Source organism: Aphelocoma coerulescens, chromosome 3 (assembly GCF_041296385.1).
Source record: "Aphelocoma coerulescens isolate FSJ_1873_10779 chromosome 3, UR_Acoe_1.0, whole genome shotgun sequence".
Classification (NCBI taxonomy): domain Eukaryota; kingdom Metazoa; phylum Chordata; class Aves; order Passeriformes; family Corvidae; genus Aphelocoma; species Aphelocoma coerulescens.
The window spans coordinates 111,379,742-111,399,144 of record NC_091016.1 but is presented as its reverse complement, the minus strand read 5'-3'; the positions used below and the strand labels follow the sequence as shown (position 1 = coordinate 111,399,144).

The 19,403-nt window shown below is 42.9% G+C and overlaps 1 protein-coding gene across 1 annotated transcript; it reads left to right on the top strand.

Moving 5' to 3' along the window:
- Positions 1 to 2,124: 2,124 nt before the first annotated feature.
- On the top strand, positions 2,125 to 13,080 carry E2F6 (E2F transcription factor 6). Its single transcript, XM_069011605.1, has 7 exons — positions 2,125 to 2,391; positions 7,273 to 7,321; positions 8,783 to 8,999; positions 9,315 to 9,474; positions 10,462 to 10,575; positions 11,868 to 12,006; positions 12,729 to 13,080. Exons 1-7 carry the CDS (start codon positions 2,326 to 2,328, stop codon positions 12,773 to 12,775), a joined length of 792 nt encoding a protein of 263 aa, XP_068867706.1. The 5' UTR covers positions 2,125 to 2,325; the 3' UTR covers positions 12,776 to 13,080.
- The last annotated feature ends 6,323 nt before the right edge of the window (positions 13,081 to 19,403 follow it).

Below are 19,403 nucleotides of genomic sequence, written 5' to 3'. Positions count from 1 at the left end.
CCCTAGATATCTACTCCAAACCATTTTGCTGTTCCAGGTGGAAAAAAACCTGCTTTATCACAGTTGGGTTTATACAATCTGTAATTGCAATGATAAAATACATCTTCCAGAATATAAAAAAGAGAGAAATGTTCATTCCTTATGAAACTATGTACATCCCCACAGAGAAGTTAGCAATCAGATTATGTTGCCCATACAAAAATGAGCATTTTTACATTTCCATGTAATCATGTGTTCCTTCCAAGACAGGAAAGCATGCACCTGCAGCAGTCCAACCTCGCCTTGCAATACTGACAACCAGCATTTGCATGACATCTTTAGATGCACAACTCCAAATCTCCTGAAACACAGACATCTTGCCTTTGAAGAGCTGTAACACATTTTTTTCTTTTATTCTTTTTAATTCATTAGAGCACAAGAACAACTCACCTTAGTTCTGCGCTTCTGTACAAGGACAATTATTACCGCAAGTACTTGACTAAAAATTGGTTGCTATGAAGAAAACTCCATCCTATATCAAGGCATCTGATGTATCATTGGTGATACCATAAGCTACTCTAAATGAATGGCTAACTGGAAGGGCTATGAAACACATAGCAAATGAAAATTAATTCAGTATTTTTTCAAGATAATAGTGTTAGTTGACATGTTATGTCTGACATATTAGAATATGAACAAAGTTCTTTATGGCTTTGAATTCCTCATACCAGACTGGCAGTTTTACACATCCAATGAAATCAGGGAAGTGACTGGAAATTTCACCTGAAGTGTGGGTGGGAGAAGCAAAATAGTTCATAATTCTTTAAGCAAAAGAACTCCATGACAGACTTACCTGCTGTAGAAGAGAGTTAATTGCCATAAAGAGCAATCAAGCAACAAATGGGCTGTCTAACAAGGAGCAGTATTTTAAAGAAATGTTTTTGTCTGACAAACAGAAGTTATCTATGCAATTGGACATTTTGAGACTACTGCTGAGGTTGGCAAATGAGCAAGGCATCAGTGCTTGGAAAACGTTACCAGAAGTATGGAGGAAAGGGCAGGAGCAATGGAGCTGGAATTTGGGAAAGGATGTTGCTGTGAAGTAAATGGACAGGCTTAGTTAGGACACGCCACATTTGATGGCTCCTGTCAGGCCCAAGAGGAATATACCTTGCCCTTCACTCATAAACCTCTTGTAATTAATTTATTTCTGATGTGGGCATTCTCTCTGTGTCTCCGCTGTGAGCAACACACACAGTTCTGGCTGTCTCATACTAGCAAGTAATGACAAAAGCAGGTAATTAGGCAGGAAATCAATACTAATTATTCTCACACCTACCTGCTTTCTCCTTGCTCATGCTGTTACCTGGAGGAAAGAGAAATCTCCCTCCTTGCAGTAACCAGTGAGGACCTTCTTCTTGAGGGCAAGCCATATGAGGAGCAGCTGAGGCCGCTTGGTCTGTTCAGCCTGGATGAGACTGAGGGGAGGCCTCACTGCAGATACAGCTTCCTCGTGAGGAGGAGGGGCAGACACTGGTCTCTTCTCTCTGGTGGCCAGGGACAGGACCTGAGGGAATGGCCTGAAATTGTGTCAGGGGAAGTTTAGGCTGCACATTACAAAATGGTTCTTCACCCAGAGGGTGGCTGGACACTGGAAGATGCTCCCCAGGGAAGTGGTCACAGCACCAGCCTGATAGAATTCAAGAAACATTAGGTAGGACAATGATCTCGGGCACATGGTGTGATTCTTGAGGTGTCCTGTGCAGACCCAGGAGCTGGACTCGACGATCCTTGTGGGTCCCTTACAACTCAGCGTATTTTGTGATTCCTCCCCTTAACCCACGCTGGCCACTGCAGTGCTCAGTGCACTCCCGCTGCCGGCAAAGGCGAGGACGGGGGAGAGCAGACGCGTTCCTCCGCCAGCCTGGCAGGCTGATGACAGGGGAGGAAACGAGTTAATTCAGCGCGTTCCTGCCGGCGCTCGGTGAGGGGGGGATGCCCGGGGGGGGCGGGAAAAGCCGGGAAAAGCCAGCACAAGCCCGGCAAGGCGGGAAGCTGCCGCGGGGGCCGATGGGTAACAGGGGGAGACGGCGGTGGCTTCGCGCGCGCCCCGGTGGCAGAGGGGAGGGCGCGTGCGCGGGCCCTGCCCGTTCCCGCCCCAGCGGTCGCCTCAGGCGCGCGCGGGAGCGGCGGCCATGACGGGCCGCGGCGAGGGCGGGAACGGCTCCGCGGCGCCCCGCGCCTGGCGGCGGCTCGGGACCTCGGCGTGAGGGCGGCTGTGCGCCCTCCCTCCTCCAGCGCCTCGCCTCGGGGCCGGCCGGGGCAAGGAGGAGGGACCGGGCGGACATGGCCAGCCCCGACAAGTGGGAGCGCCTGAGGCCGCTGCAGCTGGACACGCTGCGTGTGAGTGAGGTACATGGCGGGCGGCACTGGGAGGCGCTGCCTGTGCATGGGGAGAGGGCGGGACGGCGGTGCCGCTGTGCTTCTGCCGCCGGAGCTCGTCAGGAGGCGGCCGAAAGCCCGTCCTACGTCCCTGGGCGGGAAAGATGCGGCGGGCCTGGCAGCGTGGTACCCCGGAAAGAGCTGTGGGATGCTCCCCTCTCTCGTGGCGTTGGAGCGGGCTTCCCGGGAAAGGTGATACGATGCGAAGGGATGTTTTTTCTTGCCAGTGTTACCTCTAGCCTCTTAATTGAGCTAAGTATGTTGTAGCTAAGTATGAGAAAAAGGGATTACAACTGTGTTTTCTCCTCTAAATGCCTGTGATGTTGAGGAAGTCATCTTATATGCAGCTGCCACCACTACTTCTAGCAATGCTATGAAGTACCTAACAAAAAAGCCTATTTCGTAAAACTTTTTAAAATCTGTTACTTTTTTTTGTTTATTCTGATGGTGTGTACATTTAATTTTGTGAAACTTCTTCAAATTTATTACTGGGTTTTTTTTAATTAATCTTGACAGTTGGGCTAAATGTTACTTGGTAGTACTTTCTTAAAGCTGTGAAAGAGTTCACATAAGTTTTTGGGTGGGTAATTGAAGTGATGATTATAAGAAGCAAATCGTGTTTGGCACAGCTTCTTTATGTAGGTATTTAGATGAGTTTTCAATGGGTGATACTTTCCTGAATCAGCTGCTCATAGACAGGGAAGTCAAAGATGTAGTAATTATTAACAGCCTTGGCTGTAACGGCCATGGAATAGTGGGTGTTGAGGAATATATCTCATATGGGTAGCTCAGTTTGCAGGCAGCTGATGGGTGGGATTCCGGGACAAGAGGCCATGGACTGCCAATCCTTTGGATAACAAAAGGGCACAGAGATGGTGGCACTGCCGAGGTGGATGGAGAGACACATATGGGGAGACACAGCAGAAGCACAGGACTCCGGGGGAAGAGGAAGATTCACCTGGGCAAACTGTGAGAGTATAAAAATGCAGAAGTTCCTTTATTGTGGATCTGTCTTTGGAGGTACCTGCTTGAGGTGTTTCTGTGTTGCTGCACCATGAATAAATTGCTTTATGGAGACACCTCAGACCCCTCAGTGGGGTTGAACCAGTGAGGAAACACGGCCTGATGGTGTGAGTGTGGTGTGTAGGAAACCAAGTGGGCCTCCCAGTAGCTCACTGAAGCTGCCCCCCATGAAGGGGCTTCAGTCCCAGCAGTGATAGCCTCTGTCACTGGGAGTGTGACTGCCAGAGAGTCTTATGAATGGTCAGACAGGGAAGTGTTCTCAACAGTGGGATATTCAAGGCCCTGAGTATAGTAAGGAAGGCTAGTAGCACAGTGCAGAACCTGGCTTCCAGCTTATTCAGTCTTCAGGGCTTCAGCTTATTCTGTCAAGAGGTAGTTGAGATATTTGGGAAGGCAACTTCAGAAGCCAGAGGAGCTGAAGAGATGGAGGTCAGTATGGAGAAATACATTTCATCATGACACTCCTGGCAAAAAGAACATATGCTGGATAGTCTAAAAGGACAGACAAAAGAACAAGGATAAAACCTGTCTGGACATGGACGTGATGATTGGAAAGCCAGAGTTGTGTTGAAACTAGCAAGGAATGTCAAAGGTCACAGTATTAAAGAAATTTTCCTGTCTGACCATGCAGGAGCCACTCTTGTCAGTCACTCTCACACCACCTGAGCTGGGACTGAGGCCCTTTTGCAGCTGCACCCCCACACTCACACAGGTCCCCTCACCAGCTTGACCCCAGGTTTCCCATAGCAAACTCTAAGACATCTGGCTCCTTAAAATCACTTGGTACAGCAGCTCGAGCAGGGATCCCAAACAAAGGAAACCTTGGGCTTGTATATCCTGTTAGGTTTTTGTGGTCAGGTTTTGATAGCTGGGGGGAGGCGGGGGGCTACAGGGTGGCTTCTGTGAGAAGCTGCCAGAAGTTTCCCTCATGTCCTTCAGACCCAATGGCAGGCAGCTCCAGGATGGATCTGTCACTGGCCAAGGCAGAGTTAATCAGAGATGGTAGTAGTGCCTCTGTGATAACATATGTAAGAAGGCACAGTTGTAATTGCAGCCAGAGAAGAGTGGAGTGAGAATATGTGAGAGGAACAACTCTGCAGACACCAAGGTGAGTGAAGGAAGAGGAGGAGGGAGGAGGTGCTCCAGGTGCTGGAGCCTGGAGCAGAGACTTCCTACAGCCTGTGGTGCAGCCTATGGAGGACCATGGAGATGCAGAGACCCATCTGCAGCCTGTGGAGGAGAGCTAGGCTGGCACAGGTGGATACCTGAAAGGAGGCTGTGAACTTGTGGGAAATCCACACTGGAGCAGGCTCCTAGCAAGGACTCATGGAGAGTGGAGCCCATTCTGGAGTAGGTTGTCTGGTAGGACTTGTGACCCTGTCCTTGTAGAACTTGTGACCCTTGACCCTCACTGGAGCAGGCTGTGCCCTGCACCCAGGACTGCACCCTCAGGAAAAGTGATCCGCATTGATGCAGCAGGTGGAGGGAGAACTGCTGCTGTGGGATAGACCCATATTGGAGAAGTTCATGGGAGGCTGTCTCCTGTGGGAGGGAGCTGCACACTGAAGCAGAGGAGGGACTGTCCTCCCTGAGCAGCAGCAGGAACAACATTTGATGAACTGACCATAACCCCCATTCCTGTCTCAGTGCACTGCTGGTGTGGAGGAGGTAGAGCTTGGGAAGGAGGGAGGGGTGGGGGAAGGTGTTTTTTTAAGACACATTTTACTTCTCATTATTATGCTCTGGTTTTATTGGTTATAAGTTCAATTAATATTCCCCAGTTGAGTCTGTTTTGCTCATGATGGTATTTGGTGAGTGATTGCTCCTGGTCCTTAGGTCAGCTCATGAATTTCTTGTTACATCTCTCCCCTGACCACTTATGCAGGGCAGTGATAAAGCAGCTAAAACACTACATACCCTCACAGTGTTAAGCTTGCCAAAGTCTAGGGATGCTCAGCTCCTTCTGTGTCTCCGAATGTCCTGTCACCTGGCTGGCACCACAGTTCACGGTGTCTTGCCTCGGGCTCCCACCATCCAGAGCTCAGCGTACAGCTCGCACTGCAGCTGCACCCTGAGCTACCTGTACTGAATGTATTTTTCAAGAGTTACATCAGCAGTAAACGGGGGGAGGATGGGATGGGGAACCTGCTGCTAAATGGGGCAGGTGATTTAGGAGGAGTAAAGGCATGTCAGGCTGCCATACTCAGATGCTTTCCATGGCTTTTCAGATCTGATGTCCATTAGGCTTTGTGTCTTAAGGAATGACCAGCGACAGAAAAGTGGCAAGTTAGTAATCTTCTTGTGAAAGCTCAACCCAAACAAATCTGTAAGATCCTCTTGGGGTACATCCTGAGAGAGCTGGCTGATGTCATTGTGAGGTTGCTCACATGACTTTTGAGAGGTTGTGGAAATCAGCTACAGCTTAAGACAGTCTCACCTCAGTCCCTTTGAAAGCCATGAAGCAAATTTCCTTGGAAACTATTTCTAGGCACACAAAGGAGAATGTGGTTGAATAACCAGCATAACTGTACTTGCAGCCTGATTACCCTTGGTGGTGAAATGACCAAATTTGTAGATCAAAGCCATGGATGTCAACTACGTTAGCTTTATCAGGACTGACTGATCAAGTCTCACCTTCCTCTTGAAGTTGGGATATTACACATGGTAAACGACCACACAAGTAAAAAGTCCTTGGCTGGACCACCAGGAACAAAGAGGAGTGGTTAGTAATTCATACTTCACTCAGAAACACTACTAATTCTTTTCCTCAGGGGTCTGTCCTAGGGCCTGTCCTGTTGATAGGTGGAGGATGTGAGGTGCCCCCTCATTATGTTTATGGGCTGGAGGAAGGGGTCATCTAAGACCTCATAAACTTCAACCCAGGAACTTGAAAATCAAGTGTCAAAGTCTACCTGGGCCTTTACCCTGCAGTGGTACAGGCTGGGGGAACCACCCTGTTGAAAGGACCTGGATGTCCTGATGGACAGTGGGCTAAATGTGCACCTGCACTGTGCCCTGACATTGAGACATATGAGGCTGTCTTAGAAGGAGACTAAACAGTAAATTGAGGGAAGTGATTCATCTTCCTTACTTGGCATGTATTAGGTTGCCCTTGGAATGCTGTTCCAGATTTAGGCCCACTAGTGTAGGAAGGCTGTTAATATCCTGAGGGATAAGCCACAGCAGCCCTTCAGTAGAATCATAGAATATCCTGAGTTGGAAAGGACCCATAATCGTCAAGTCCAGCTCCTGTCCAAGCACAGGACAACCCCAAAAGTCACACCATGTTCCTGAGAGCGTGTCCAAGAGCTTGTTGAATTCTGTTAGGCTTGGTGCTGTGACCACTTGCTTGCAGAGCCTCTCCCAGTGCCTGACCACTCTCTGGGGGAAGAACCTTTTCCAAGTGTCCAACCCAAAGTTCCCCTGACACAGCTTCATGCTGTACTTGCAAGGAAGTTAACGACTTTAAAAGCTGGCCAGATACTTCACAGTCGTACATGATGGGAGACTGAAAGGAAATGGCCATGAATCGAAACAAAAGAAGCAAGAGAGGTTGCAGTTTGCCTGAGCATCAGCAAGTTCAATAGTGTTTCCTAATTTCAAAAACAGTGTGAGTTGTGCTGAGATTAAGGGCTGAAAATTCTGGCAGGAATTAAAGAGCATGTATTCCTTCTATCTGGTGACACTTTTTCACAGTGATAGCTGTTGAATTGTCAGACCTGTGATGGCTGTAACATCTAAAGTAGATGTGAGGATTTCTTCTGAAGAAGCTCCCCCTGTAGATAGCATTTTATGACAGATGGTTTTTTCCTTTTTTAATTTCCTCAGGCACCAATGATCAACCTGAACGTGTACAATGATGCACAGCATGTGAAAAGTAAGTTTCTACGTTTCATGTGTGAAAATTAATCTTGCAGTATTTCATGCCTTTCTACAATGTCAGTACATGGTGTAGACAAATGAAATACTGTAATGTATTTAATATCAGCAGAGCAGGAGAAATGCTGAACACTGATTGAAATAACAGATGTGAAGCAAAACATTCTTTATAGTTTCTCTTCTTCAGATCTGCTGCAAGTATACTTTCCCACTGCTGTAAAGAAAATAACACACAGGAAAAGTGAGTTAGAGAAAACTGGAACAACATACTGGCAAATGTTGGTTTTCAACTGGTGTTAATAAATGCGAAAATAAACTTGAGTGAATTTCTGGGTGTTGGGGATTTGTTTATTTTCTCACCAGTTGAATTGTTTCACACATTTCACAATAGCACAGTCCAAAACTTGGTTGTTGGACCTGTCACTTCGTGTTAGAGTGCACAAACTTGCGGCCATGGAATGAGTGTGATACATTATGAGTAAAAGTACGTGTCTTATTCATTGTGGGAAAAATACTGATGTTTGAAGAGTGTTTTCTAGGGAACTTTGTTTATACACACACTCACCTTTTCTTGAAGCATTAGACTGGAATATTGCTCAGGGACACAGGTTGATCAGATGAAATACCTGGTTTGCTTTACAGGAGAAAAGACAAGTAACAGCAGAATTGGAGTCTTTCATTGACTGGCATCAAATGAGTGCGCGCATACCATGAGCTTTTTGTGCCTCAAAAATAGGTGCTTTTTTGTGCTTTTTGCATACGTAAATAACAATTTCTAGTTGCTCATCAGTGACTTCTGCTGTTTCTGCAAATATGTTGGTAATGGATACACACAGCATAGGGATCTCTTTTAAACCAGGGTGTCAGGGTATGTGTAGATCTTTGTTGCGTTAGTGAATCAGACAATGGAATGACCAGTTCTTTTGCCCTGAGACCAAACAGTACAAGCAGAGTTTGTCTGCGTACTGAGTTCTTCAATTCCAGAACAGATTGGTCATGTCCAGGCTGAAAGAGTCCTGAAGCCAAGCTGACTCCTGAACCATACCTGATGGTTACATGGGAGGTCTACTGGTTAAACTGGACCAAAAGGTTGTCTCTGGCAGCACTTCAACACTATCTGTAGTTAACCAGAGGTTTCATTGGTATTTGTTCAGTGATCCGATCTCAAAGTCCTATAGAACATAAAGTTACTCAGCTGTTAATATCCATACTAGCAGTGTGGAGTCATGAATGTTGAAAGCATAAAAATGCATGCTTGTTGTTTAGATAGTCATTGCAAACAAATAAAGGTATATGTAGTTAATAGGTTTTATATAATGCCATTGCAAAGTTAGCATTGAAAACTGCAGTGCTTCCAGACTTTTATCTTCATTGTTACTTCATCACTATCACTTTTTTTTAAGTAATACTTCATGCTTGTGTAGTAGCTTACCCTAAATATTCTACCAAAACTTTACAGCAACTGTAGAGGCCAAAAGGCCTCGATTTGATGCATCCTTGGGGCTTTTGACACGAAGGTTTATGGCTCTTCTCAAAAAAGCTCCAGATGGTGTCCTTGATTTAAATGAAGTAGCAGCAACGCTTGGAGTACGAAAACGAAGAGTGTATGACATCACCAATGTGTTGGATGGAATCCACTTGATTCAGAAAAGATCTAAGAATCTTATCCAGTGGATGTGAGTAGGCTTTGAAACTTCTCGTTACTGAAACAGTAAATCCCAATAATGTTGAGTAATGTTTATAACTTTGAGAGTATTTTTAAGTATATTGAATTACTTCTCACAGATAATATTTTAAGTTCTTCTGGATCCTTAGGCTGTGTGAATTACCTAATATGTTAACAGGTATCAAGTGCAGAAGTACATGGAAGCATATTCCAGCAGAGTAAAGGATGCCAGAGTTCCTTAACTCCTTTCTGTTAGTATACTTGATGTTTAATAAACAGGCTTTTATTTATACAAACATACTAGACAACTTTCGTATTCTTCTAGAGGTAATAATCTTGACCAAGTTGTTGGAAAAGCAGCAGAGCAGCAAAACCTTAAAGATGAACTTTCTGACTTATCAGACATGGAAGAAGCTCTGGATGAATTAATCAAGGATTGTGCTCATCAGATATTTGAACTAACAGATGACAAAGAAAATGCAAAATATCCTTTTAACTCTTGCATTACTTTAACACGTGGTTTTGGTTGCACATACGTATCTAGTAAGAAGTGTAGGCTGATACCACAGGTATGCAGTACTGCTTGGTAATGAGTTTTATAATAGCAGACTTTTTGATTATTTTGTATTTGGGAATGCCACTCGTGTGCCTTGCTTTGCAGTATTCTGGACAGTCTGGCGTGTCCTCAGGGGAGTGCTGCTTGTGTGACTTTTCCACTCCAGAAGAAAGAAGTGGGGCAATAGTCTTAGTACCCTGACCATCACCTTGTTCTCTCTGAGTTGTCTCAGGGGCAGGTCTTGACCTACCAGTGAGATCCAAGCTGCTTAGTGAGATGACAAAGAGGACTCAAAGTGGAGTCCGAGTGGCCTGTTGCCAAGGAGATATAATGGTATGTTGGTTGTGTCCTAATACTGTTCTCTGTTGAAAGAGGTTCCGGTGCAGTTTTGATTTTCAGATGGGTTTTGACAATAGAAAAGAGATTTTAATGTATGGCACAAAGATTGAGTTTTGGCTTTGGGTTACAGTAAAATATTATTAGCTCCCTTGTTTGGCAAGATGTCAGGGTATGTGCTCAAATGGAATGTGCCCATTTTCTTTACACCTTACTGGTTAAGAAAATAGTTTTATAGTGTCCCAGGAAATTAGTTTCATGCTATTACAAAATAGAATGTAGTTTCTGAAGGACAGTATTCCCTCTGCTTTGTGGACTTATGACAGCATCTGTGAAAAATGTTTGGGGATTTTTTAACATTGAATATACTTTTAAAAGGTTTTTTTCCTTCCAAAAAATACAGAAAAGTATTTTTCCACTTGTTAGCTGATACTTCATTTTATAAAGCTAATATTAACCTCAGCTGAATTGTTGATCAATTTTCTTAAGTTGGTATTCTGCCTCAACGTATCTTGACATCACACTCTTTGCTTCTGCCCATTAGCAAATTACTTTACAGAATCCTTGACCAATGTATACACTAGCTTATGTGACATACCAAGATATCCGCAGCATTCAGGCATTTCAGGAACAGATTGTGATCGCAATCAAAGCTCCAGAGGAAACCAAATTGGAAATACCAGTTCCTAAAGAAGTAAGACTTATACATTTCTCCTAAGGGAACAAAAGTTCTCAAATTTGATTTTTTGCAGCAGCAGTCAGTAATTGACTTCCAGTTTCTTTGTCATGCAGATATCAGTAGTTCATTGTTCTTGTGTTCCACTAAACAATGCTGTAGGGATAATAGTCCTAGAAACTTACTTGCAGTATTTTTCTTTTTACCTAAATTATTAAGCCATAAATGTATCTGAGCTTTAGTTACCTGGTTTTGCTAGAGAGAATGGAACAGCTGTAATAAAGTATGCAATGTACAGTATGGTTGGAAAAAGAAAACATTTTGTCACTCTGGTAGATCATATCTAGAAGGATATTTCATGGAGTGGGGGCTGTGCCCTGTCCTCACCCCACGGTGCAATACACAGGCTCCATTCTGGTCTCACAGAGGAGCTGGACCTTTGCCCCCTGCACCCAGCAGTGCTGCACCTGCATAGTGGGGCCTCTGTACTGGGAACCCACTGTTGGTAGTGCTCTAAGAGGGCAAATCCTGGAAGTCAAGATAACAAACAGAATTTTAATTCTACTTTCTTTTTTGCATGAGCATTTTTGATAATCTTCTTAATTGCGCAGTCATTGAAGTTGCCTTGCTGTGTGTGCAGAAAGGTAGGGATATCTTAGGAAAAGGAGATGAATCAGTAGAACCAAAAGAGTTAGATCCACTGCATAGATCTCCAGTACTTCCCCTGGTCAAAGCAGCTGTCTCTTACCCAGTGAAGATGAAAAAGAGACAATTTCAAAGGCCTCCTGAAGCAATAAAAAGACAGGATTGAAAAAGTTGTATATTAGAACAGAGTATTTTCTCCACTGTGTATTAAGATTTATTTGCTTTGTTTTGCAATGTGATGTCTGCTGAAGGAAAGCAGTAGCAGCAATAGGGAGTAGTTACTTTACCATGTCATTAAAGCTGTGTGCTCCAATTTGTTGTCTGATCCATGGCATTGCTTTGTCAAGTTTTTTAATTTTGTTACTCTTCGTAAACATATAGTAAGTCTTGGTCATGTATCTGAAGGTCAGTAGAAAGACTAAACAAATATTTAAATGCACATTCATCAAAAATGAAAACTCATTAGCTTAATTCTGCACAATAATTGTCCTACAAATGTATGTAATAGTCATAATTTATGTGGAAGTAGTAACACAATTATAAATAGTTACGTCATTCCTGTATTTGTTCTGTTCTTAACCTATTGTCTTTAAAATATGTGCAAAAATAGATAAAGGATATGTAAGATTTGTTATTTGGATTATATGCAAGTTGTTGTTTTATAGGATCACATAGAAGTACATGTGAAGAGCACAAAAGGACCCATTGACGTGTATCTGTGTGAGGTGGAAAAAGAGAAGCCAGGTGCCAACACTTGTGAAGATATGGATACTTTCACTAATGAAACTGTTCATCCTGATGAAGGTAATGTCCTCGTTTTACAATTTATCCACATGTAGTATTTTTTTTTTAAGATGGTCATACCATTCTGATTAAGTTGTAAGCTGAACTGTTGAACAAGTATAATTTTCTGAGCATAGTTTGTGGGCCAAGATGTGTGGGAGTGAGTATAGGAAATGCCTACAAGAGAAGTCTCCGCTGTTGTGTTACCTCACAGCAGCAGGAGGTCAGAGAGTCAGGCACATGCATATACATCAAGGCACTCTTGTTCCCTGGCCTTTTCCTTCCTTCGCTCTTTGCTGGTTTCCTGTCGGAGCTGCGCTCTGGTTGGAGCGCTGTGTGTCAGTTCTCAGCTGCTGCTGTACAGAGCCCAGCTCAGCTGAGATTGTTGCCATGAGAGTTACAATGCTGGTTTAAACCAGGCTGTGCTGCTGCTCATTCCCTGCCCTAAGGGAGGGCACACAGAAGAGGGGATGTAGTATTTTAATCTCCTAAACCAAGATTGGATGGAATATAGAGTCTGAAGAACCTTAGTGCTACAGGATGTTGTGGCTTAAAAATAAATGTGGCAGGAATTGCAGTAGCTCAGAACACAAAGGAAAAATTATTTTTAGCCAGTGCTGCTTTATAGTTGAAGGGAAGAGTTTTTCATCCTAGGCATTTTTTTATTTTGCTTGTGAAATAACTCAGAATTGTATTTTCTACAATGACAGTAATCATATTCCTTTTTTACTTTCCTTTCAAAGTGAGATCTCCGATGGAAGAGAAAAAACTATTTGAGATGCTAGATTAATTACAACACAACAATGTAATACAGAATGTAAATATCTGTATTATAGGGCTTTTCCAAAGCTGCTTGAATCTGCAAACTTCGTAACCTGAAATGTTCTAAAGTGTTTTAAAAAACCAGCAGCGGATTGGTTGAGTTCTTTCACAGGATTGCTTATCTTCCCAAGTCAAAAGACAAGAGTTTCTGAAGTTGCTTTTAGGATCTTTGTTTTCTTAATTGCATGTGATCTAGAGAACTTTGGGGAAATGGTCTTTTTACCTTATAATTTTAATTGCCAGAAAACATAGATAATAAATTACTTCCAAGAAGGAGGGTTGGAAAACTATTTCTGGAACAGTCCACAATCTGTGTGAGAATGTATAAAATGAAGAAATGCACTTTTCAGTTCTGAGGCTGCACTACTAAGCAGGATTGTCAAATACGAGTGTAACAAAGAACTGGTGTATTGGAAGCCTTTGTTACAAAGAGCAAGATGTAAATATCCTGAGAGTTATGCCTTACACTGTGTAGGTGCTGTTTGCATCCAGCTCTACGTGAACTGTGGTATCAACACTGAAGTGAAACAATTGGGCTTTGTGTACATACTTATATCATTTCTAGGTAGTTACTGATGTAGATTTATTGAGATAGTTTGCATTTCTGCCTTTGTACAGCAAAGAAATAAAATAAGCTTACAAAAATATTAAATAGTCTAATGAAACATGTTGGGTTGCCTTTGCTGCAATTCACTGGGTGACTACAAACATTTTAAGCTATGTGAAAATTTAAAATCTGTTTTACATGGTGCTGTCAGATAACACTTAGATCTGGATCTTGTGATACCATGGTACAGTAGCAGTTTTCAGAAGAATGATCAATAACTACTTAAATTCATGCCTTCCAGTTTCTAGAGTTTGCATACAGCAGAGCTTTAGCCAAATATCGTGACGTCTTTGTGGCTCAGCTTGCAAAAATATGTAAAATACTTAATGAATGTGACTATATTCATCCATGTTTTGTGTCCATAAAACAAAGCTGGGGAGTTTGGATACTGGATTTTCTGAGGGAGTGAACTGTCACTGTACAAATGCCATGCTTGGGCTCACTTCATCCCAGTATCAGAAATGTGCACCAGATGTTTCTGTAGGGGTCAGGTGGATGGGGGGTGGGTTGGCAGGTTTGATTTTAAATGGGAAGTCCAGGTCCTTGTTTTCCTAATCACACAGTATTGACAACTATACATCTACTCACAAGTGAGAACAACAAAGCTAAGAAAGCCCTGAATGTTTTAGTCAGCAACTCTACAGCTATTTTACACAGATGCAGCGAAACTAAATGCTCTATGTTCTACAACACAAATAATGTGGGGCAGGTGGCACTGATGAGCTTAAATATACCTAAATACAGATTGAGAGTTAATTCAGTTTCCCACAAGGTTCACTGATTCTTCTGTAAAACGCATTGTAGTATACTATGCAAATTGAGGAAAAACACCTCGATGCAAGCTTGTGTCAGAAAGTAATTTTGACTTTTTTTTTAATGTCCTACCAACTTCCAGCTCCAGAATACAGGACTTCAATATAGGATACTATTTTTTGTTGCTATGAAATTCAAACTACAGGCTGAGCTGTTATAATAATAAATAAAAGCAAAGTGACAGCACAGTTAATACATAGAACACAGTAAAAATGAGGAAGGTGATCCTCCAGTGAAGCTGGGAGTGAGGATTAAAACTAAGAAAGCATTTTTTTTGCACAGGACAATTGTCCTTTTCCTTCAGTGACTGGTTTCTTTTCAAATGCCAAACTCTATTTGATGTTCCTGTTTTGGTGGGTGGGGAAGTCTGTGCTGAAGAGAAGTATTGATTCCCCCCTACACTAGTTCAACAACTCAGGACAATGTTTGCCATGAAATGTGTAAAAATTTCCAGCACTAACAACCAATTATGAATGCTGTATGTTGGGATGGGTTTTTCTTATGTGATCATAAAATCCTCAAATAGTTTGGGTTGGAAGGGACCTTAAAGATCCCATAGTGCCAGTCCCTCTGCTTTGGGCAGGGATGCCTTCCCCTCCATCACAGAATTATTTAAGTTGGGAAGAACTCCAAGACCATCAACTCCAACCTTTGACAAAACACCGCAACATCAGCTAGGATCATAGCACTGAGCATAGATCCAGTCGTTCCTTGAACTCCTCCAGGGATGGAGACTCCACCACCTTCCTGGCCAGCCTGTTCTAGTACTTCTCAATTCTTTCAGTGAAGAAATTCTTCCTGATGTCCAACCTGAACCTTCCCTGGTGCAGCTTGGGGCCATTTCCCCTCATCCTGGTTGCTCAAAGCCCCATCCAACCTGGCCTTGAACACTTCCAGAGATGATAATGCATCCACAGCTTCTCTTGGCAACCTGCTACAGTGCCTCACCACCCTCCTGGTAAAGAATTTCTTGCTAATATTTAGTCTAAACCTACCCTCTTATTCCTACCCATTACTTACCTTATCTGTAGAGTAAGGAAGTATATTTTTACAAAATAACCATCTTAAAAATGTTAAGGAAGTATCTTCAACATCAGAACAATTCATTTAAATGAAACATTAGGATTTTTCTGATTTTTCTAGCTGTGTAATTAATTTTTTAACCACACAATTGTCACAGTGAAACGGGAGAAGCTGTAATATGACAATTACTAAGTACATCTGTTGTTTTAATAGTGCACCTTCAGTGGAACAAATGGACTTTTGAAGATTAAACCACTGTTGTTACTACTTGGTTACGTACAGTGTTACCCATTGGTGATGCTGGAAAACAATGTACTGTATAAGCTCAGTGCACTAACTAGCTGAAAAGATTCAACCTGGACTTGAAAAATTCCTGAGTGATGCTGAACTTACATGCAAGTTACAAGCTCACTTGTAAAGGTGACCGAACCTAACTGAATTTGTATAATAATGCTTGATTTTTTTCTGAGAGATTATTATTTTTGTTGAGTCCATATCTGTCCATTTTCAGTATATTTGTATGTGTAAGAAGCTCTCTTGGCTATTTGAGGACTCTAATAAATTAAAAGGCTCTAATAATCTTTTTGTCTTCCCTTCAATAAGAATGGCTAAGCATCTAAATGCATTAATCAGCAGTAGCAACAACCAGGATCCATAATTATGAAATGCCTGGTTTTGCTGACTCTGCAATTGAAACAAGTGCTGCAGGTTGCCAGTTCAGCCCTTATTTGGTGTGGGAAATCACAGAGTTTTCAGATGTGAACTGCAGTTTTAAATAATGTGATTTTTAAAGAAGAGAGAAGATTCCTGCAAAGAACTGTCTGTTGGAAAGCACTTGAAAGCCAGCAGATTTCTTCATTTTGAATAATCTTTTTAGTGTGTGTGAAGAGCCTTGTTTATAAGCATAATTGAACATTGATTGCAAAAGTCACTTTAGCTGATCCTTGTCAGTGGCAAAGTTCACCTGCTGGCCAGGCCATGGGCTGCTCCCAAGTGCTGAGGCTGGCTGCAAGCTCTAAACCCCTGTGTTCTGTGATCCTGGTGCATGGGCTGGCCCTGGCACCCTGCTGAGACCTCAGTAACTGCTGAAGAGTTTATCTGGAACATGCATCTGCTATTTTTGGGTCCACTTCTGATCTGCCAGGGGTAACTTGTGAGAAGTGTGTTGAGGCTAAAATCACATAAACTACACTTGATTGTATAGGTTATATACATCTACACGAGGCTTCTCACATAGATGTTTACTGAAGGATTGCAATACTCGTTTGTCAAAAAGCATGATCTATGTTCTGAAGGAAATCTTAATGATGTTTGCAGAGAAAGGGCAGCCTGGTTCTGTCCATGTAAAGGCATCTGTGGTACCTTCCCTCCCTGCCACCCCGCTGCAGGCAGACAGCGGGCGATCTGAGGGCCTGGAGCACCACGTGGACATGGGCTGATGGAAGCTTCTCACCATGTGATCCATGAATGAGGTGGTGTTTGCAATTGCCTCTGGATGGGGTTATAGAAGACAATCCTAGAAGCTGTAACAGCAAATTCAAAGATCAAAGCTCAGGACATCACAACTCTTTTATTGACTTTTATTAGGCCACACTGTGGTGATGCATTCCCCCCACCCTGGCTACACTGTGATCTCAGAAATGCTCATTAGGCCTCAGCCTTGACAAACAGCAGGTGGCTGAGCTCCTCTTGAGGTTATCAGAAACACTCTCCCAGGAGCTTGTGCTGTCTAACAAGCTCCTGTGTTTTAACGAACAGCCTTGGAAACTTATTTTTGTTGCCTGAATAACAACCTAAGTGGAATAATATTTTTGTTATCAAACTTTCAAAGAAAGTTACCGACCTGAATTGCTGCAAGGATGGAAAATTACTGTGACTAAAGCCAACTCTCTTGCAACCCTATAAACAGCAGTCCAAAGTGAGACCCTTGGAGCTCTCTTGGACCACAGTGCGCTGTGACCAACATCTCCCTCTCGGGGCCAGTGAACTCTCAAGTTTGCTGTACTCGGAGGATCACCAAACTGATGGATCCTGGACTGATACACCAATTCCTCAAGGCTCAACCATAGAGAAGATGCGAAGGCATACGATGTGAGTACTTCCCTGAACTTGAGGGGAATTTTTCACAGGCATACACCTACTACAGACTCTTCATGTTTGTGTGCATGCCGTGAGAGACTGAACTTTTAATGGATAATGACTCAAGATACTCTCCATTTGTGGAGACACTAGGGTGCATTGTTGAAGCCTGGTTTGGAGGTGGAGGAGGTGAGGTTTTGGATGTGCAGTGGTTAACCTCTGCTCTGATAAGACTGAGGGCGAATGATGTGCTATGAGTGAGAGAGGAGACAGGTCCTATGGAGATGGGATGGTGCCTCCTGTCATGCTAAGGTGCTCTCCCTTGCGCATACCACGGGGTTGTAGGGTTCACTCAGTGGGGCTCCCTCCTCCTTCCCTCAGGAAAGTACCAGGACATTCATGTTGGGCTGAGGGTGTTCGTCTCTGCTGGTGGGCCATAATTGACTCAACTGCTGGTGTGATGGGCAGCAGTGTTGTCTTAGATGATGCCAAGGACATAATTCCGTGATCTGCAACATTACACCATCCAGTGTGAAGCTCCCTACCCTGCGGGAGGTACCTGGGCATTCCCACCTGAACCTGAGTGATATAAACCCAATAGATGTGTTCTGCAGATTATCCTGGGGGTTTTTCCCCACCCATTCTTCAGGACTTCCCTAACCATCTGAAGGATCCAACCTGCAATCACCACTTCAACCAAGACTGTGGAACTAAAGTCTCATCACAGGGCCTATGGGTGGTGAGATCTTCACAGTCTTGCCCTCTGTCTCTCTTTTCCCCTGCACATGTCCTTGGGTGAGGTGGTTGTGCTTTCATATTGCAACACTTTCATGTTATGTTACTACAGATAATAACAACCAAAATGGCTACACACCCATTTTCCTCTGCAACCAAATTGTTCTATGATGAGCCCTACATGTGTATATTTACAAACACTGATAATTCAGTGTCATTTCACTCTAATCCATCCCAGGGGATCTATTAGCAGGAGCCTGGGCTACCTTCACCTTCTGCAATGGGTCATATCACATGTGAGTGTGAATATGACATAGCAAATGTACTAGGAATTTTCTAGATTCTTAAGTACTTTCAATTTGTAGAAAGTCAGGCCTGTGGGTAAGTTGTGATATATTAAATTCTGTATGAATCTATTGCTAAATTGTTTAGCTTCAGTTATCTATTAAGTACTGTTAAGTTTAAGTGTTCTTAAGATAAGTGCTGTTAGGTTTTGTTAAGATTAAGTGTTGTTAGGCCTTTAGGGATAAACTCTTGCAGAAGTCCTGGCTCAGTTTAGCACGAGGGTTCACTATGAACCAACAGGAGGGTCTTCTGTGTTCCTTTTTATCCTTATCTTTTCCTATCCTTTTCTCTTTCCCCTTCTCCCCCCAGACTACATGTAGATACTTTTGGGTTTATTTTTGTTTGGATTGATTGATTTTGGATTTTTGTTTGCTTTTCCTCCATCTGTTTTAACCATCTAGTAAATAGTAGAGTGAACCTTGCCAGCAAACTTTGTTGTGTTGTCACTTTTACATTAAACCTGGTTTTGCTGAATCACTTTGCCAATGATTCTTTAAGCAACCTTAAAACACTCATTTGTGACATATTTCAGAGCATCCTTCGAAAAGAAAACTTGACACTTCAAGAGAAAACATTAATACAAAACTTGCAAGAAGCTATTCAGTTAAACAGTTAGCTACTTAGGTATTTCAGCTAAACAGTTTTGTTTTCAGTCTCTTGTAGATCCTGATGCAAATCCTGCACAGAACTGCCTTTAGACAATGCAATATTCTTTTTCAGACAGATGAGCAATTTTGATGTTGCAGTTGTCATTTTCTAAGCAATTCTTTCCCCCGCCAGCCCCCCATTTATAACCATTAAAATGTCCCAAGCAGGTTACAAGCATAGTTATTGCTTCTCTAACATGCAGCCTAGGCACATGAGAAATGAAACAAGAACTGATAAAATTCTTGCAAATTAGGAAGGTGTCAGATCAGATATAAAGTTTCATAAAGCTCAGAAAGGGAAAGGTTGTTCTTATATATATTTTAATAACAAGACACACTAATTTTTA

What these genes read in the sequence shown, in the direction of transcription:
- E2F6 (XM_069011605.1), top strand. Translation starts at nt 2,326, where the DNA reads ATGGCCAGCCCCGACAAGTGGGAGCGCCTGAGGCCGCTGCAGCTGGAC. An exon ending in AAGAATCTTATCCAGTGGAT is followed by an intron (nt 9,000 to 9,314) that starts GTGAGTAGGCTT and finishes GTATTCTTCTAG; the next exon opens with AGGTAATAATCTTGACCAAG. An exon ending in ATGACAAAGAAAATGCAAAA is followed by an intron (nt 9,475 to 10,461) that starts TATCCTTTTAAC and finishes CCAATGTATACA; the next exon opens with CTAGCTTATGTGACATACCA.